At 37.7% G+C, this 21,867-nt stretch overlaps 1 protein-coding gene across 2 annotated transcripts in view; it reads right to left on the bottom strand.

Moving 5' to 3' along the window:
• Positions 1–21,867, bottom strand: part of MGAT5 (alpha-1,6-mannosylglycoprotein 6-beta-N-acetylglucosaminyltransferase) — a 144,335-nt gene that overhangs the window by 83,945 nt on the left and 38,523 nt on the right. For both annotated transcript variants that reach the window (XM_076343067.1, XM_076343068.1), the window contains exons 2-3: positions 6,965–7,353; positions 2,866–3,033 (exon numbers count right to left, since the gene is read on the bottom strand). In XM_076343067.1, coding sequence (XP_076199182.1) covers positions 2,866–3,033; positions 6,965–7,220 — 424 coding nt within the window. In that variant the 5' untranslated portion in view covers positions 7,221–7,353. The remainder of the gene's footprint in view (positions 1–2,865; positions 3,034–6,964; positions 7,354–21,867) is intronic.

Below are 21,867 nucleotides of genomic sequence, written 5' to 3'. Positions count from 1 at the left end.
CAAGTTGCGCCAGGGGAGGTTTAGATTGGACACTCTTTCTTTACTGAAAGAGTGGTTAAACATTGGAACAGGCTGCCCAGGGAAGTGGTTGAGTCACCATCCCTGGAGGTATTGAAAAGATGTGTAGATGAGGCACTTAGGGACATGGTTTAGTGGGCATGGTGGTGTTGGGTTGACGGTTGGACTCGATGATCTTAGAGGTCTTTTCCAACCTTAATGATTCTATGATTCTATGTTGTTAGGATGCTCCACAAGTACTACGGTTGTCCAGACAGGAAGAGTTAAATTACTAACAACAGCTAACATGAATTTGTCTAAAGTCAGCATTGAAATATTACAGCTGATAAAGAGAGAAACAGTAATCCTAACATGTTTGCTTTCTGTGATCACTTCATAGCGTAACAGCTGAATAAACTACTATAAAGAAAATAATGCAAGTATTGTGTATTTTTATACATACGTGTTTCAGCTCCAGTAAAATGACAAACTGTTGGGTAACAAAATGCTTTCTCTACAACAATTTTCAGATTATCTCAATTGCTCTAGCACAGTAAAAAAAAATGCTGAATATACTGTTGAAATATTACAAACAAAACCAACACTCTAGCTGGTATTGTAATCACAATGTTTACTCACCTAGCTATTTTCTGAACAATTCCTTCCTAACAGAGAAGATGTTTATATTATGATTTTACTGGAATCATATGGCTTCCAGAGTTTGCTACTGTCAGGAAACTGCTATGAAGACAGTAGTAGAAACAAGTTTTTCACTTCCATTTGGCTGCCCCTGATCAGATGAATTTCCACTGATTGCTTCAAATGGATGAATAATAGGCACTTTAACACAAGGATTAGCTTCAAGCTCTATTCTACCCATTGGAACTATCCAGCCTGGAGATACTTGAACAGTAACATTATCCAAACAGGCACCAGAACCATACATTAATCAAACCCTAAGAAACTGTTTCCTAAATGTTTTTCTGTTGTTGCTGTTTAATATAGTTGCTTCAGATATTTTAAACTTAGTGTACCAAGAGTCAAAGGTTAGAAACTGAAGCTCTAATAAGACAAATAGTGTTCTTTGCCACAGAACAAGCCTCAGGCAGCAAAAAAGCTATGTAAACACTGCAAACTGAAAACTCCTACCAAGCTCCTTAACCGTTGCTCGCAAGTACTAAAATTGTGAATCTAGCAAACTCCAAGAATAACAAACAAAATTCAAGTCACCCTAAGAACTGATAAGAGATGTTTTCTAGTCAGATAAGAACAATGATCCTTTGCCTATAAATGTATAAGCAACAACATGAGTATTCTTCTTCCAATTATCTGCAAATCTATTGAAATAACAGCATCAAGTCTCTCTTTTGTCCAGCTACAGAAAGAAAATATACAGGGATGTTTTTCATTTTATATATAGCTCAGAAATTATAACAATACTGTACTAGCTCACTTTCCATTGAAGCAGAAGATCTTCCAACAAAGATCTTGTGTTGTATTCCTTGTGGTAGCAACATGGCTCACCCTATTAGTAGTCTGCAGGTGCTATACCTCTTCAGTTACTTGTTTCTAATCTGCCTTCAGTCTAACCAAGACGAGAGACACAGGGGAAAAAAAAGGTACCACAAGGCAAGCAGTAGTAAACCACACATGCAGAGGGCTGTTGTAAATGCTTATAAGCATATTTTTATTATGTGGCAAGAGAGACACAAAGGTCTGTCTCACCAAGAGATAATATGCCTTTAACATCCTGGTACAGACAAATGCAGTTAGGACAGAGCAGCTGACACAGCAACTCTGCTGGTATACTGTACTCAGGTGATCACTTGTACATCTGCTCTCCCAGACTTCCTTTCAGTGGTATTACGCTACCAAAGGTAGCATCTGCTTCTCTTTTTTGACAAATTTAAGAGGGTAACACCCTCTCAACAGAAGTATTTATTTTTATAGGAAACCCAAGCACAGGCAAGACTTAGGAGCACAGCTATCAACCCGTTTACCAAGTTGCCCTAACTCTTCTGCTCTGCTCCCTTTTTGGGACTACAAAGATCATTAGCAGGGCAGACTCAGACCTTCCTATGGGTCAGGACAGCCAGTATCTGTTTAGACTTGGTGGCAGAGCAAAATGCAGGTCAATACATGAGGCAATATAAACAAGGTTTATTCATTGTACCAACCACATTCACAGCTAGGAACACTAAAAAAACTGAAATGTGCAGGTGAAGAGGCCAGCAAAGCATTCTACCACCACAGGATGACTCAAATGCTTTGAGAAGCTGTAAGGGTAGCAAACAGTCCATTCACGGAAGACAAAATTAATGACTTCAAATGACGTTTTAAAACATGTATTTGTTTAAGCTGAAGGTACCAGGCAGGTCATCTCTGTGCATCAAATCATAAGACCTATTAAGCAGAGTAGGGAAGGACATTTTTAAATCAGAACAAGTAACAAACATAATAAATGTTTTCTTTCCGTTAATAACCAAAAAAATGCATATGGTAGACATGCAGAGCAGATTCATACTAACCCAAGTAATTAGGCTTAGAGAGAAAACGTCTGCCCAGTTTTATCTTTCTGAAATGCAACCATTTCAAGTATGAAAAATCTACTGTGAACAAGGTAGACTATACCTCTTTGGCAGAGAATTTGATTTTCTTCAATTTGTTCAAGTTACCATAGAAGAAAGTCTTCCTCTGAGCTTGTAAAAGACCACACTGGACTTAAGATTGCCATTGATACAGGCTAGACTTTGAATTTTGTTTTCTAAGACATTCCAAATATCTAACACTGAAAAATCATGTTATGGCCAAAACAGAAAAATACAGATTAAACAGCCCATAAATATTTTAAACAATTGCCATACCCACCTGCTACATTAAGCTTTTCGACTGCTCCTAAGCTAGGAGCAGGAGTGGTAGTATTGTTGGTGGAATTTGCTCCTGTTCCATTAAGTACAAGATTTTCCACCTTGGACTCTAGCTTCCCAATGCGCTGCAAGATATTATCCAACAAGACAGCAAGTGTCTTCTTCAAATCTACAAATGAAAATGAAAAGTTAAATTGCTTAATTATGCAATGCACACTGTCAGACAGAATCAAAAAATAGATACAAGAATGAGACTGGAATATATATAGACACTTTCTCAGTGCAAATCTTTGTCATTAGCAGTTTTATGCCCTAACGTTCCCTACTTTGTTCAGTCTCAGATACAAGTTTCCCTGGACGTGGAACTTGTCTTCCTGAGTATTTCATAAAGCACACTGCAACTCATATACATATCCTACATTCAAGGTGAAGTGTGCACCTTTATGGGTACACACATGGGAACAAAAAAATGCACGCTTTGTAATAGCTCAAATAATAAGAAGTTGCTTGAATAATAATGAATCTAAACCTAAATCCATATTCAAGCACTGTCAGAGGAACAGTCTGTTAGATGCTCAGTCACCTGGAAACAAAAATCCCCTTCCCAAAAGAAGGGACATCTTTGAGCCAGTACAAAAACCACCTCCTGCATCTCCTCCACCACAACCAGGTTCTGCACTGGCAAAAAAAATGTTAAGTTCAACCTTTCTGTCGTATACACAAACCACCATAAATCACCTGTTTCTTTTCTTCAGTCTGTTGGTTATTGCCTCTACCTATCTATTTAGTCTGACACAGCACTTCATTCGCGTGGAAAGCAACATGCAGTAACAGGAGTTTGCATATCAAATGACAACCCAGAAAGAGTTCTCCGATATTTTTTCTTTCCCTTTTCTTTTGTTCAGATTTCTTGAAGTAACACAGTCAGTTGGGCAAGCTAAAAGAACTGTGGGCAAGAGGGGAAAAATAGACCACTATCAGACTAAATGGCATAATTATAGTGGCAACAAGCCAAAGATGATGAAAGAAAGTATTGTTCTTTGTTCATTTACCTTTGTCTCAGGATTAAAGAATTTGGTATGATGAATTTACATTATTTTCCCATTTAATTACATAAAATAATTACATGTGCATATGTATAATACATTTTCTGCTTTCCACAACTTTAGAATCAAATAAGTTTCTGATCTGTAATAGAAAATTTCTCCATACATCTGAAGAGATTCCTCTGCCCCAACATCAGCTGTATTTTTGCCACACTTTTGTGCTCCCTTTATTATTTTTTCCATGACTAGCCCAATTCTTGTGCAAATGAGAGAAAAAATAAGAAAAGGCTATTAGTTTTAGCAAGCTTATGATTCTTTTTTACAAATAAAAGGAGAGTTATATTTACTCCATGGAGCCATAAGGTAGATCTTTTTCTTTGTAACTGTGTATTTTCCTTTGCCCTTTAAAGATCAGAAGATGGAATCTTAAGCACTAATGACCTGGACTATTGTAAAAGGGGTCCAGAAGTCACTTTAATGGTATAGTGTGCAGAAGAAACCATGGTACAGAAGGAGGAAAAAAAAATCTAGGAAAAAAGGTAGTAAAAAAAATAATTCAGGAAACAATGAGGAAGAAACATAGCATAAATAAAGGCATACACAGAACATAAGGAGAAAAATCACTAAACATTGTAATTTTTTTAATACTGATACCAAAACATGGATGAAAGACACTGCTTACCAGAACAAAAAAGCAACTGGGAGGTTAGTTTGAGAAGGGGAGAGCAGAAGCACAGATTCATAATAATTTTTGTAAAACAACTGTTTACTGCTATAAAAATCTAATACTGTGTATATTTGGACTACAACTTTTAAAAGGAAAGTGTTTGATCCACCTACCTGACAGGTCAATATGTGGTAGAAAGAAAAAGCGACAAAGCAAACAAGCTGTGCAATCACAATTAAGGAATGACTGAAAACCTTTTGGGTGGGTAAAAGCAGCCAAATCAAGCAACTTAACACTTATTCTTGAACATGGAAATCATGACTGTGCTCATTAAAAGCAATCAGAGGATAAGATTAAAAGAAATAAAAAGGCTAAATAGCAAGGGCGTTAATTTTCATAGAATAGTGAACCATCTTCTACCCATTATCATTAACATTAGTCATTAATGTGTTTATTCCTGAACAGCTAACCTGATCATTTGCTATCAACAAATCATTTGGTATGCCAGACAGGACAAACTAACTTACTTATTAAATAATTATTATCTTACTCAGTTTCATAAAGTATTATTTAATATGGTGTTATTCACTCACCATAGCACCTTTCCCTCTAATATTTTAAATAAATATGTTATCATTATTACGCATCCTTCCAAACTCCTTAATTGAAAACACCTGTCCAAAGTTGTCTTTAAACTTGAAATTCTTCTTAGCCATGGAACTTGAAATTTCTACACAAAACTTAGCTTTACCTTCACAGAAGTGCTAACAAAGTTATTTCACCCAATTTCAAATGCAGTTTAACTTCTCCTGGGGAACTTGACCACTGTTTGTCAGCAAGTCAACTTATTCCTCAGCGGGATCTGGAACAGGAAATGAATGCCACAGGCAACAAGCTGCAGGGGGATCTTAGCTTAAGGATATCCTGTACTCTCAGACCTAGCTAGGGCACAGATTAATGCAGTTACCCTTCAATTTCTGGAGGCATGTTGTTTTTTGTGGTTTTTTTCTTCTTCAATTCACCTACCATCAAGCACCCTTACAAGATAATGGGACACCGATGATGGCTATATAGCAGACAGGGTTTTGTTTTAAGCCTACGCACACAATTCTCTAGGGGCCTCTACTTGCTTTTAGGTCTTCAATCTAAATATTGATCTAGTACCACTCTGTATTTAGCTTGTGCTGCTTTGTAAGATGTACAGTATAGTTCAACATGCAGTCACAAATCACTAGAAGTTACAGAATAAGGATGGCTTGTTATTTAAGCAACAAAGCAATGTAATTGTTAGCTATGTTTGGGATGACAATCTCAGCCTTACAGGCAAGCACCTTCACACAAACTCAGAAGTTCTTTTTTTTAGAGGAAAAAAGTGGTAACAGAAACAAGATATGGAGAGAATCTCCCAGCAGGATATTTTCATTACATGCACCAAAAGTAAAGAGTATTAAGAAGAAAACTAGAGGAAAAGGTGTAGCTATTACCTGTCGCATCCTAGTCTTTATTGTTTGTATAAGCCTACAAAAGACATCTATCCAATTTCTTCAGAGCTGAATATTAAGGCAACTATAAAAGGAAACAAATCTAGATGACCAATTAGCCCTTAACTTTCCAGATAGCCTGAAAGTGCATAGGTAAGTAGGAAAGTGAGTTTAAAAAATGCTAAACAAGTAAGGTGTATGATGTGATCTTACCAGATTAGGTGTGGCCCCTTTTCAATCTGAAATTGGGTATTTTTATTTTCATAATATTTTCTGGCAATATGCTTCATTCTTTTCCGCATGCTTTCTCTCACACAAACTTAACTCTCACGTTGTACAAAATGGAAGAGAGTAAGCATTAAAACTTACTGCCAAACAAAGCACTGAAACTCACAAAAAGTGTTCTCTACCCTGAGGCAAAGATAATATATTTGAGCTTAATTTAATCTTATGCCAGATACATAAATTTAAACGTTAAGTAAATTGACTGAACAAAGAAGTGAAATGGGAAAGAAGAAGAAATAAATGTAGCAGGTGTCCACTTTATCAGTAAGGCAAGCGCTTCTTCCACAAGGAATTTTTTAGGTCACTGACATGCAAACTGAAAAGCCTCTCAAGATTCTCAAAAACAGCAAAAAAGTTTTTTTTAAATGAAGTTTTAACAAACAACCAGATATAGCTACTAGACAGATGTAGTAAAAATTAGCAGACAACTTCATCTCCAAGTGACTAGAAGTGTAAAATTTGTCCCATTTCATACTTCTAAGTGAAGACCGTTTTCTCCGTCTGTGCAGAAAATCCACAGTGCAAAGTACTGTCAATTGAGCAGCATTATGAACTAAAATGTTTGGACAACTTAGAAAAAACCTTAATCAGATTATCATGTAATCTAGAGCACACACTCACCGTATGCTGTCACTGTCCCAACATAAGGCCCATCAACCACATTTTTATTTTCTTCGGCTAATGCTTTGATGTATCTTTTGCTGAGATCCAAAATTTGCTCACGCAGGAGTGAACTGCTTTCGTGTTGTGTTTGCTGCTGAATAGTAAAATGCAGAAGCATCATTCCCCAAATGAAACCAAAAGTCACCAGAAAAAAGCCGAGTTTCTGAGAGGACAGCTTCCATGGAGAGAATGCCATGATTCCCAACAGCTTCATGCAGTTACTACAAAGGTTCCTAAAGCATGAAGCCAAACAGCAAGTTCATGGTCCAGGTATATAAATATCACAGAGCAGGACTCAGTCTTATTCCAACTCCTTAGTCAATGTGTATCCGTATTTCAGTTCCATCCTGTTGCAAGAGGAAAGAAGAGCAGCATAGTTATTACAAGTTAGAAGTTTTTACTAGCTATACTAGGTCTTCACTCTAACTGGTACAAAATAGAAGTAGAAAATATGCATTCTTTGTAAATGTTTAATTTGTATGTATCAACATTGTGCCGCGCTAGCCAGAGCACAAAGAAGCTGAGAAAAGCACTGGAAAGAGAACAGAGGGAGTGATGCACCTGAGCAGGTGTAGAACACTTCTCAGTATCTGGATCAAATTCAATGCTTCAAGCAGTTTCTAAGCTGAATTTCATGGTAAGGCTGCTTTTACATATTTTTTTTGTGTGTGTACACAAAACTTTGTGATGTTGCCAGTGCAGCAATTTAAGACAATTATCAACATAATTCAGTTCTCAGAAAACAAGTAATTTTAGCTGGCAGTGACACTGCTCAGAGTTCCTGGCAAGAGCTATGGCATACGGCTAGATAGGTGATCAGGAAATCAGACTCCCTCAGGGGTAAAGAGGAAAAAAAGAAATCTACATTATTTAAGCCAATACACTCTCCTGGCTTACACTGCAAGCAGTCAGAAGGCTGGAATAATCTCCCTCTTGCTCCTGTGTGGCCTCTGCCATGCATAGTTACTCCTTATTCATAAAACATAGTCCAATGAGTTTGCTCTTTGCAGCTAAATTCAAAACATATTTCTGAATGCTACAACATGTCTTTTGTATATAAAATTAATATTCTCGGAGCTTTTCACACACTAGGAAAAAGAATTGTAATAACGGCCTTCAAGACACAGTAGGACTATCTTTTCATGGTAAACTCAAAGATAAAACCTGGCATAAACAATCCAAAGGCAAGAAAAGCTCTGTGATGAGTGCTAGAGGCAGGGTCCTTAGCATAAAACCCAACAAGAAAGGTAATTAAAAGGTAATTAAGTGTAACCTATCATGTTAAAACACAGATTTGGTAAAATGTTATCCTTTTAACTTCATAATGCTCCCAGACAGGATTAGAGAACATAATGTTCCCTTCCATTCTGCACTTGCACAGATAATGCAGATGTTACTCTGGTCTAATAGGATAATTACACAGATGCCTGCTAGCAGGGCTCCCTGTTTTTTAAAATTCCCTTTAGATCTTCTGCTTTCAGTTGAACCAGCAGTTCTGCAGAGGGACAGAAATACCTTTGGACCACTTATCTTCCAACTTGTCTTGTGTGTGCATTTAGCATTATTGATTATTATCGACTGTAGGAGTGAATGTGCATTACAGAGTAAACTAAAAGCAGACAAGGCAGCGACTGTACCATGCATTTACGTGGCTAAAAGAACAATTTGTAGCCATCTATTGCTTAAGGAGGAACGGTGCAGAAAAATGAATTGCAAGTACAGTGAAAAAGATTATAAAGCCCTCAAGTTTACTTTTTCCACACTTAAAATATCTCAATAAAGAAAATGAATGGTCTCAACAGAGAAAACTAAGAACTCCATTTAATGCTGCTCTCCATAAACTTAACTTAATTTTCCAAGAAATTGCAGAGGGAAGTTTTACTTCTTTCAGTTTATTTAACTATAGCCTTGGGACACTCTTAGGCTGACTAAAAAGTAGAGTATTGTTATTTCATTAAAAACTGAATGTTTTACTATTCTCTTGCAATATCTGGTGTGATAAAATATAAAAAATTCCATAGTTTAAAACAACATCACAACTTTAAAAAGAAATCTGAAATATTCAAGATTAACTCTCTCAGTGACTTCATTTCAAGTAAGAATTGACAGCGTCCTCTACAGCAATAAGATCTGTGGTTATAACAGTCAGTATTTCTTCCCCAATTATCAGTTGTTTGTGAAGAGGAAAACACTGAATGAGAAAGTAAACCTATCACCACCATGTTTAACAGACAAGTGCTAATGATTTTTTATGACTAGTTGTTTAGGAAAAAAACCCACAGAATATAATTAAAATTAAAAACAGCAACAAAAAGTGCAAATATTTCAGTCTTCTTTTTAAAGTTCTAGAACAGAAACAAGGATGATTGCAAAAAACAGTGTATGTCTAACCTATGAGAAGGATCTACGTAAGTACAGCTGTTGACTTTTCTATTCTATCAACAGAAAAAAAAGCCTTAAATCCACTAAAAAATGGTAAGAAGGTATTAAAGTTTTGCCATAAGAAAGGATTAAAATTTGTTGACAGATGGAAGAATGGCCCCCACTACTTCAAGTGCTAAAAGCACAAGCCCACCCCACCCCCCCAAACCCCAAACACCACAAACCAGTCCTATTTTTACCGCCATTTAAGCAATTCCAGTGGCTAGCAACTTGATGAATGCCCAACAACATGTACTTCAGAACTAGTGTGGCCAGCAGGAGTAGGGAAGTGATCGTGCCCCTGTACTCGGCACTGCTGAGGTCGCACCTCCAATACTGTGTTCAGTTTTGGGCCCCTCACTACAAGAAGGACATCGAGGCACTGGAGCGTGTCCAGAGAAGGGCAACGAGGCTGGTGAGGGGTCTGGAGAACAAGTCTTATGAGGAGCGGCTGAGGGAACTGGGGTTGTTTAGCCTGGAGAAAAGGAGGCTCAGGGGAGACCTCATCGCTCTCTACAACTCCCTGAAAGGAGGTTGTAGCGAGGTGGGGGTCGGTCTCTTCTCCCAAGTAACAAGCAATAGGACGAGAGGAAATGGCCTCAGGTTGCGCCAGGGGAGGTTTAGATTGGACACTCTTTCTTTACTGAAAGAGTGGTTAAACATTGGAACAGGCTGCCCAGGGAAGTGGTTGAGTCACCATCCCTGGAAGTATTTAAAAGACATGTAGACGAGGCTCTTAGGGACATGGTTTAGTGGACATGGTGGTGTTGGGTCGATGGTTGGACTCAATGATCTTAGAGGTCTTTTCCAATCTTAATGATTCTATGATTCTATACTTAACTAATTAACTTTACAGCACTGCTGGTGGCCATGGAGGTTTGTAAAGTGCACAGGAGAAGAATCTCTGTGCTTCCTGCCGCTTCCATGGCTGGATGCACACCTGCACTGACGTCAGTATATGTTTAATCCTAAGTTTGACAGATGTCAAGGACTGCAACACAACTATTCCACAGTTAATGATTACCACATACGTATAATGTCTCATTGTTTGGTATCTACGTGGACAGTGGTCAGAAGGTATCAAGGGGTTATGTGGAATGCATGAAGACAGCAGCACAGAAAAGTCTCTGTGATATTTCTGTTTTGACAGGAAATTAATAACTGGAGTGGGCAACAGTTGAAGCAATAAACACACATTTGTCTACTGTCATCACTCATGGAATTTGATAGTGCCTGCTGACTAGTTATCTCTCTGCCCATACCAAGTAAGCTATTCCCCAACTTGAGGTGATAGATTATTTCCCTTGTTCTCCCCCTTGCCTTATAAATGTACTCAAAGGAGCTGATCCTGTTAACTATTAAGGCCTTTTCCTAGTCTAGTCTCCAAAATGCACAATGGGAGTCATATCTAAAGAGGATATGGAAACACAGATTTGTACGTAAAGAATGACAAGCTCTTTTTTTTGTTTAAGCTTTGGAAAGAGGTGGTCTCACTCTAAGACAACTCTTGAAATAATTCCAGCATCCCTCTGGAAACTGGATATGTCATAGTTGTGAAGTTGTTTGTGAAACCGTTAGGAAGATAATTCCTCCTGATTTACTGAGAGTAGCTAATGTACCAAAACTAAATGCCAAATGTGAAAAACAGGGTGAAAGTGAAAAGATATACAAGGCAAGAAAACCTTTATTAAAGAACAGCTTTGTTATTTTCTTCCTTAAATTCAACTCTAACCAGCCAAGATCTCACTGCAACTGAACCAACACACTGGTGTTTTGGTTTGTTGTTTTGGTTTTGTTTTTTTTAAACACCCCAGTTACACTCTTTGTGATAAACATACCACAATTTAAAACAGAAGTGCCTCTACCCTTAACAAAAGTGATTAGCATATTTCTTTGGAAAAGGGCTAACCTTACACCCATTTACATAGGCATAAGAACTTTAATAGTCTTAGTACTTTTAGTATTTCAAACAGCTTCATTAAAAACACATTTTTTCTGTTCTATGTTTAATGAAATCCTGCTCAACAGCTGGTCAATTCATTAGTTACGGAGGATAACATTACCATGCTTATGTCATCACAACAAAAAAACCCTCACACTATTTAGAATCACATCAGGAAAGTATCCCAATGCTAAAGCGATCCATATATCACAGATGCAAACCACACATTTCAAGCCTTTACTCTTTTTTTCTTTTTTTCTTTTTTTTAATGCTTAAAATAGAGTACAAACAGTTAATCTTTATGTGAACAGATTTGGTGACACATATCCATATATTCCTCTTCACTTTTTAAAAAGGAGAATTAATCATCTACAAGCAATTAAGTAAAGTCTCTTTACAAGTACGTACATACACAAAGCTTGATGCTCTCTGTCCAGTCTGTACCTATATAAGAAATGGTACTTACTCAGGGTACACATGTAACAGCACTATTCTTAGGATAGTCAGGATTTGACTGTTCATCAGCGGAATGCACTGTTCATCACTAACTCCACAGTTATAAAACCTTAACTGTCTTTAGTCAAAGCAGAAGCTGCTGCACCCATAAAAGTAGCAGCAGATTGAGTAGTATTTAATTATTAGCTTGTTATGAACTCAAACATAAGCAAACTTATACAGCATGACTAGTAAACAATGTATATGCATTTTTGTACCAAGTGGCTCAGTAAAAATAGTATTGCCACTGCTAGGAACAGGCCTCGAGCCTTATGCCAACTGTGTTTCTATGCCAAATGTGCAAGGCCCAAATTCTGGCCTCTCACGCTTGTGAAATTATTAGGAGAACTTGTTGTGTGAGCTAGAGCTGGGTACCAGGTGCCTCTGTTAAGGCATACAGCTTAGATATGAGATAAGAACAAAGGCCTTGAAAATACAGGCACAGGTTGAAAGCAGAGGCCCCAGAACTGTAAGCAACTCAGTGATGGTCAATTATTAGTCACTGATGAAGTGCAACCTTGACATTTGGGAAAAAAACCCCTGCTTTTCTTTCAACAGCAGCAAAAGCTGAAAAGGAGGAATAAAACTACTAAGCAACAAGACAAGACACCTGTGACAGCCTCAAACATCTTGCCAGAGACCATAGCTATCAGTGCTAAATACATGGCACCAGCTCTGTGATACTACTGTGTGCTCACAATTTAAAATGAGATTGTTACAGACTAATTGCTTTGAATATGCAGTGGTAGTGACTAGGAATGAGTAAGAACTAGCCATTAGCAATGTGTATTGTTAATGCATATCAATCTAGTGAAGTTTTGTTATAAAGTTTAAAGCTGGTTTAAACCTGTTTTATCAGCCTTCTAAACCTTCAGTCACAGCAATCTCTCATTCTCTTCTTACATATATCCATACACAAACAACGCGTATTCAGATACAACATCATGCCACCATGCCTGAGCCCACACAATTTGTTATTGTATCACAACCAGCTCAAAGAGGTGTTCTTAAAAACCCACACATCAGGATCCTAATGTAAATACTGATCTATTTTCCAGATTGCTTTATGAAGAGGGCATGCTGCACTTCTGTTTGCAGCTGTTTGATTCTGTAGAACAACTGGTTACAGACCAACAGAGGACAAACATCAAGATGTGAATTTCCTCTATTCTTATGAAGGGTGTGTTAACCTAAAAGCTAACGATAATTCAAGTGTCATTCCAGTGGGCTGCCAACACACCAGAGCTACAGCCAGAAAACAGTGGTGAGTGAAAGCACTTGCCATCTCCCAGCACTTCTCTGCTAAGGGATGCCAGCAGTCATGCTTCATGCAGAAGCTGATGTAATGCATCTTAAAAGGGATAGGCAATCCTCTAAAACCTCCTTTCTAGGAGTAATGAGTCCAACTGGGACTGCTAGGTTTTAATAGTTTAAACCAGACATGCTTCAACATATACATAAACTAGAATTCCAGGCTGATGTTAACCACTGTCTCCTACTGCAGCTGTATTGCCTAAACAGATGTGCACTATACTCGAATTGAATGCAAATTAATGGATTTCCTGGTACTGCAGTTCTTTATTCCTGCGGGAGTATCTCAGCAGATGTCCCACCCCAGTTGGCCAATCTGTGTTCTGAAACAGTGCAATCCGTGCTGAAAACACCCCGCCCCCCCCCCCGATTTTACTTACTGCAAGATGTTGGCTTTCTTCAGTCCTTTTGGAGGCTGAATCTACCTCTCCTTCTTTCAAAATACAGCATTAACAACAGAATCAGCTACAGCTTACTACTTAATACAGTCAAGTGAAATCAAAGAACAGTCATACGCTGTGTTGGTAGAAGATAAGAACAGATAAACTAGATCAGAGAAGAAAAAAGAAGCCTGATTTCTTGTAAGAATACTTGCATTTCAACACGATGTCTCCTCATACCGTATCAAGTATCTTCGTACCGTGTACGTTTTGACTTCAGTACTGACATGGCAGTTAAACAACCAATAAACTTAGGAAATATGTTCTATTAACATAAAACCATCCACACATCTAAACAAAACTCAGGGCCCTCAGTTGTTACACTGAGGGTTCAGAAACAGTTTAGCTGCCGTTTAGTCACTGACTATGTCTAACGCATAAAGCAGAGGGCAGAGAGTAGGACAGTCAAAGGCTGACTCCACACCTACTTAGGGTAAAAAGGGCTGTATCCTGCCCTCCTAGCCTGACCAGGTCACAGCAACAAAGGAAGAAAACTACAGCCTTGCAACCCTCTGAGAACTTACGTTAGCTGCTAATTTTTTTCTTCCAAGAGATAAATTCATCAATATAACATTTTACAAGACTTCAGAAGAAACTAAGTATCACACATTAATCAGAAACACCAACCTGGTGGTTACTCTGAAGACAGGGAAAATATGATCAAATCAGAGTTAGTTTATAACCAAGTCTGGAAGACTCCACTGATTTCAACAACTAATCAGTAAGCAATTAATTTATTTCAATAGTTCAAGTCAAATTTTAAGGCAGAGTTAGTTTATAACCAAGTCTGGAAGACTCCACTGATTTCAACAACTAATCAGTAAGCAATTAATTTATTTCAATAGTTCAAGTTTTAAGGCACCTCAAAACATTTTTGTTCATCTTAAAATAGACTTCCATGATTCAGTTGTGTTCAGTCCTATAAAAGACAAGATTCATGATAGCATGTTCTGGAAGGAGCAGAAACATTCTAGTAAAGCTGATTAATATTAACCCACGTCTGCAAAGCCAAGGTCTAGGGGAGGCTTACAACTGGTTGAAGGTGTACACATTCCTTACATACCTCACAGGCAGTCTCCATTCCCAGCACCTCAGGAAGAAGAGGTAGCTGAAAAGTCATGCAACTATACCAGACTCATCTGGTAACAGACGTTTATGCACACTTTTGCTAACTGCACATTTTATAATTTAAGTTCCTTAGTATATAAAATTAATGCATAAAACCATTTCCTTAGCCAAATTATGGAGTCTTAGTTTTGCTATTCCTTCTGCTGCTCAACTTTATTTTGAGCAACGCTTCTGCCAACCCATTCTTTTCTTCTAGCTGACAGATATCACTACGTCTTCTCTCTCACCACCCATCTACAGTTGAAATGGCACCATGTACTGCTCCTGAAGTGGCAATTTGGGATGCAATCCCATGAAGTGAGAAAAGCAGAACAACACTGGGTCACAACAGGAGAAGCAGGACAGATGGACTGAGGGAGAGTAAGAGTATAAATACTCCGGGTTTGGGTTTTTTTAGGTTGGTGGGGCATGTTTGCTTTTGCGCGTGTAGTAGAAATTGGCAGGAGGTAGTGAGATGAAAATTGAAGGAGAGAAAAGCAGCCTTTGATAAGATGCCATAAAACCAAGTAAATTTTCATCTTGAGCAAGCAGCTTGCTTTCACTTTCAAAAATAAATTTCTCCACTTAGAAACAGTTTGGGTGGCAACCCCAACATTATTTCCCCATGTGGGTCTGTGGTTGCACAGAGCACTCTGAGATGTTTCCAGTTTTCTACCAAGCACATCATTTTCAGTAGCTTAGTCCTACAGAAATTAAACCATCAAATGTTCTTCCTTTCATGTTGTTTGCTGACCCTGATATTTCAGGAAAGAAAAAGGGAGGAAGGTTTACACAGAAGACAAAGGAAAAAAGGATTACAGGAAAATCCATAAGGAAAAATCCTTATGGTTCAAATACTGTTTATTGATTAAAAACACTCCAGGCAATGCATGTAAGGCCATAATCACAAACTATCCTGATCTCCTTTTAATAACATTGCTAGAGATCAAAAAACTGAATGAATTTTAGGACTAGGAATAGGACTTCCCTGAACTTCAGAAAACCAGAAATATTCCTGACCTTGAAAAAACAAAAGAAATTTACATTTTTACAGCCATTTACAGGCAAAGTACAGGGTATATTAATAACCTTTGTTTTGTTGCTGTGTTAAAACAAGATGCCCAAAATAGCATTTTCTCACTGAAAAATAATATTTTGGGATGTCAGCATGCTGATCAAGAGATTAGGAAATTGTTTGTTTGAAATTGAAAGTAACTTGCAGAGACTGAGAGCCCCAGTCAACCTAAGACTTAGAGAAAGGATCTACAACATCCCTAAAACCAGTGACAAAAGTATGCATGAGTCATGCTTTCATGCCTTCAAGAGTACCCTGTAACTGAACAAGCAAAACTTTACGTTACCTCATTAATTTTAATGAATTTTAAAAGTAGGACTCATGGCCAAGAAGCTTTATCATATTTCTAGTGTGGATACAAGTACATACCTTTTTCTTGTCCCCTCCTTGCATCTTACTCTCAGTCAAAGGCTAATATATGACATCCTCTTATGTCATTCTTGATTTTACATTTGGCTTTTGTCCGCTGAAAGGCATAAATATGGCACCTGCTGAGAAGCATGGTCTCATACTTTTCAGATCACCTGGAAGTTCTCCAAAGTTATGAGCAAAACATCCTTGGTTCTTACACAGCAATCCTGTGTGTGCAACTTGCCTTCTGGGAATTCTCTCCCGTCTCTTTAGGGCACAGTGTAACTGTGACAGCAAGAGTTACGAGCATCGGTATGAACCTATTCAGAAACTTTATTTATTTTTAATGAATAATAAAATTAACTTCAGCTTATAATCAAAGCAACCAAATTACCTAGCACTCCAAGAAGAAATAAGTTTATTCTATAGAAATTGGATCCATTAGCTCATTTCTTGCATCAAGCAGATACTCCAGGCTCACCCACTGCTATTAACCACAAATCAGCCTGTTACAACACATCTTGCAGTCTGTCCAAGAGAAAAAACAAGTAACTCTCAACAGCAGCTCTGTCCAACTCACAGAGGAAAGCCAAAAAGTTCTTTGTATTCAGCAAGAAAGCTCTCATCGATGCGGATGCCCAACTATAATCCCTTGTCAACCTGATCAACACACTAAATGTAGTCTTTGGCAATTATGCTGGACCCCAGACAGACAGCCAAAAATAAAATACAAGATTTAAGGAAAGATCCAAACACGTTCATGCTCAAAATACTATGTCTTACTGAAAAAGTTTTTCAAAAATAGAAGACAAAAATATAAGTACATCTGTGTAAGAAACTTAACTTTCTTGAGTTTCTTATCCTTTGCTGGGGATGGTGGATAATCAAAACAAAAAGTAATTCTCATTAAATTAGGTTTAAATAAACTGTCGCTACAGGATTCTACATCCGAACTTTCTGTAAAGGACAAATGCCAACGGAAAAAGATAGAAGAGTCAAGTTAAAATAGAGGAAAAGTAGAAATAAATACATAGGAAATTAGTATGTGTATGCTATTAAGCAAGTGTATATCAGATCATAGGGAGAAAAAAAAACCCAAACAACTACCTAGGCTGAACATTAAATTAGTCTTCAGAAATATTTATTTCTTGTTGCTTTAGAACGTCTTGAACCTGGGTCAAAGTATAACATTTCTTCCAACGGATTTGTTTTTGGCAAGCATTTTGAACACACTCCAGCTTATGTGGCTAGACAAATGGCTGAAAATACAAGCTGCATCTCCAAAGCACAAAATTTAATGGAATTAAAATTTCACCAGAGTCACCTGTTTGGAAGCAACAGTGCTGCTGATTATTCCATTGCTCTAGTTTCTGCATTTAAGTCCTTCTCTTCATTATTGAAAAGGATGAAATTGCAATTTGCTTCATATCTAATTTGAAAGTACAGCAAAATATTTTAACCTATTTCCTGCATCACCTGTATATATCCTGTTGACCAACACTGGTATTTATCAACAGCTGATACCACCGAAGATTAGAAGAGCACTTTCATTGAAATGAAAGCTGTTAATGTTTCTTATTTCTCTTTGTAAGTAGCAACAATTTGTCACACAGAGATCAGCTTTGCATAGTATTAAAAAACCCAATCTATCCCATCCTAACTGATGAGTGACTATAGTGTTACTGGGTCAGCACCAGCACCAAAGCTACACAGCTCCCTTTTTTGTTAAACCCTAACAACCTCTTATCACAAACATAGCATTCTCACTGTCAAAATGTTTGAAGGGACATACATGTAGTTCTGTACATGTCCAATAAAGCCCAGATAGAAACCTACAGTCACACAAGACAGAACTTTAAAGCAATAGTAGGGCTCGAAACATTCTAACCTGTCATCTATTATATTATAACCGCTGTGCTGCTGGAAGGCCATCAGCTTCCCAGTTATCTGCAAGATCTAATAAACTATACAAGCTTCCTAGGCAAATGTATGAGCTGTACTTAGTATATCGTAGGGCACAACTTATGAACTATTTTGAGTAGGTGGAAAACAGCCTTCCCTCTTTCGCCATCCCTAGACAGCTGTAGAACAACTTGTACTGGCAAACTCTGAGGAATAGCTCTGTTTCAGCTGTAGCCCTTACAAAGCTAAATGGGAAAAAAACTGAAGTGTAGAAAACAGCCGACATAGGCAGCATAAGGAAAGTGAATCAGTAATATCACTTTGCAGTTTCTCTCTAGACTACTGCTAGGCATGGAGAGGCGGGAGGACACACCAAAAAACCCCACAATCCAGGAAATAATATGAAGAAGTCCTAGCAAGCAGCAAAGGTTTCTGAGCTGATGTTCTGTACAACATAGTACTAGAGGATGGACGTAGAACCCCATAAGCTCTCTTCATTGCTTATACCCCGTCATTATCAACAATGGTCCTCTTTTTAGCCTCTCTCACTCCCAAGTTTTCAGGTCCTCTGGATAGCTATAATCTACTATTACTTGAGAAAGCTATTTCATCTGCTGGTTCTGGTCCACAGTGCAGTAATGGTTTGGGTAATGAACTTTCTTTAATGTCTCAATGCTTTTTATAAATCATCCAAATTACTGGAAAGGCCTCCTTTCCAAAGCATGTTTTGTTGAGGCTATTGTCAATACTCCCATTCAAGGTTTGGTAGCAAAAGTAGCTTCATTTTCAGCACTGAAAGCAAACCTTTATTCCTCCTGCAGTGCAGTTCCAAAGTAAATGTAAATGTTAACATGTTGGCAAATTTAATTATTTACAATATCAAATGCTTGAGTGGTCATGAATTTCCTCTTCCTTCTCAAAGAATCTAGTTAGAGTTTACACAAGAAAGTTATCCTTAAATAAACCAGGAAATGAAGCCTGAAGTCTGTCTTTAATAGACGTAAAATCACACCTTAGGTCTTGAAATCTCTATTTACGTTAGCAAGTACCACAGCAGAACAGGAGCGTATCTACAAAATAAAACGATAGGTTTTGAGGACCTGACATTCACACCGTAGGCATTTCAGTTCAGGGGTGTGTGTGTCAGTACTGGGAGGACAGTGCTGTGGATTGTATCTAGTCTGGTCTTAACCACCAAATACCAACAGTTCGAAGACATTACTTGCATTCCTGGCATATTTTCATTAAAGAGGAATTCAGTTTGTGATCTCCAAGAGTACTCCACAACATAAAACAAAGTGTTATTAGCAGGGTTATCAATTAATTTTAAAAAGCATGTCTCATTCAAACCTATGTTTGAAAACATGCTAAACTACTCTGAACTACCAAACTCATTCATACCATAGATACTCATCACAGAAACTGCCAAGGAAATAAACTTATAAACTAATTACCTGCAGTTATTCTCTCAAGTAACATAACACAATTTGTAACGTTGATGGCCAAAAAGTTATACAAAACGCCCTATCCCTTTCTTTACATGTATTTTGGTTATAGACTGGCACACAATTGCAGATTTACTAAGACACAACACACTTGAAACCAGAGTTCAGCTTATGTTTGAATGAGCTGTATCAAAAATGGCTTCCTGAATTCCTGCAGCATGGTAACATGCTAAGGCTGCCCAGACCACGTAAGATCCATCTTACAGACATCTAACCATTGTAACAAAATGCAAATACTTCAAAGAAGAGTAGCAATTTAGTTTTCTGCATTCTATTTTTTCACTGTCTTTTCCGATTCAACGTCTTTCCTTCCTGTGCTAGCGGGGGCCTTCTGAGCCAGCTACTAATTTACAGAAAGCTTGCAGAAATTTCACCATCAGTTTGACTGAAATTCCAATGGGAACTGGAAGTTATGAGGGACAAAACTGGATGACTGAAAGAGCCTTGTTTCATTGGGAAATTAGACTAGAAAAATCAAAAAGGCAGAAATTTTGTATTCACACATTTTAGGTGTAACAGATTACAGATAAATAATATCATCAATAGGAAAACAAAGCTCAGGTCTTCCTTTTAATTATGAACAAGAATTTGCAAATGTCATCAGCATGTCATTGATGCAGTAATCGATGCAATTGCAGAATAGCAGATACAAGGAGAAAGTTGTAGTGAAAACAATAGTTATTAAGAAGGGGGAAAACCAGCTCGAAAATCTGAGGCGGGGTGTGTGTGTGGAAATCACTATAAGAAAGACTAAGTATTAAGCTGGTTAAGAAACTGAAAGGTGAGGCAGGGAGAAGAAAAACAAATGCCCTGAGTGAGGAGATGAGGTAACAAAACATTTCAGTGCAAGTCTAAGAGAGAGTAAACAGAACATATGTTAAGCAGATGAAAAGGTACTACAAAGAGCAGCCTGATAGACAAAGGCTAAACAAACTGAAGGGCTGAATACACTGGGTCATGCAAGACCAAGGAAACAGATCAAAGAACGTTAAATAGTACTAAACAACGTTATGACTGATATGGCAAGACACAAAGGAGATTAAAAGTGTAACTGGTAATGCATAACTAAGAAGTTTCCATATACAAATAGGACTGTAACTATTGATAGAGGAAACAGGTCGCTTGTCAAAAGAGTTACCAATATTTCCTGATATACTTAAGCTGATAAAGCTTTCACCTTGAGTGAGGAATAGTTTTTCATTTATGAGAAAGCCACAAACAGTGATTAGAACTTCCTATTTCAAGACCTCCCTTAAATAAATTATCCAATATAACAGGAAACTCCTTCATAACTACCATTCCTCGATTTTACTGTTAGTCTTATGAATATATCAACTTTACAAAAAAAGGAAATTCTCATAGGGTCAGATCTCTATGCAATTTATCTTCCAAACACTTGCACTGATTTACACCATAGGGATCTGGCCCTTAGTGTGTAAATAAGATCTGTTCCACTACACGTATATACATTCACAAGTATAATGATTTCTACAGCTCTCAGTAGTCATCAGGGACAAAACATAACATTATCTTTGCGTAAGACATTATAGGTCTACGTTAAGGTTGCTGCACAGGTAGTAAAAGGATGTTGGAGACAATAATAGGAAATAAAGCCACAGATACTGCAAGAACGTATTCAAGATTTACATGCAGGATTATGAAAATATTTGGTATAAATTGCATGTTAAGGATTTACAGCTCAGGAACTCCAATGTCTAGGGTCACATTACTTACTTAAATAAGTCGGTGAACATCACCTCCTTCCATGTGGTCAATGACAATTCAGAGTTCCTTTAAACTTATGTTTTTCAAAACTATGAGTAATACTTTCAAATGTTCCAAAACAGCCACCCTCTTCAACACATTTTACACACAGAGTCAAGTAGGCAGAGATACTCGGAAACACTGTATCTAACCACAGGCGACAGAAGAGACAGAACTAACCATCCTTTATAGACTTTGGCAATTTCTGTTAGTTCTGCCATGTTTATTTAGAGAATAAATTCCCCTCAGTGGTCTTACAATGCATAATTAATTACATTTATTGATACTGAGTTTAGGCTACTAGTCAAGTGTTCTCACATTAAATACTGCACAAGAGTGTCAAGAGGCTTTTTTTTTTTTTAATCGTTAAATCTGAAGACAGCCAAAAAAAGAACATGTTTCTAAACCCACCCTTGTCCACAGTTGTAGTTTGGTAAGTACAGAGTAAGTGAAGTTTTCTACAGAACGAGTCAGCTGGCTGCTCCGTTTCTGTTACTAGCACAACACTATCTTCCAGCCCATGTACTACTTTCGAAGTCTGCATGCAT

The sequence above is a fragment of the Aptenodytes patagonicus genome, chromosome 6 (assembly GCF_965638725.1).
Source record: "Aptenodytes patagonicus chromosome 6, bAptPat1.pri.cur, whole genome shotgun sequence".
Lineage (NCBI taxonomy): Eukaryota > Metazoa > Chordata > Aves > Sphenisciformes > Spheniscidae > Aptenodytes > Aptenodytes patagonicus.
The sequence above is the reverse complement of the archived record's forward strand: the minus strand, read 5'-3'. Positions and strand labels throughout refer to the sequence as shown.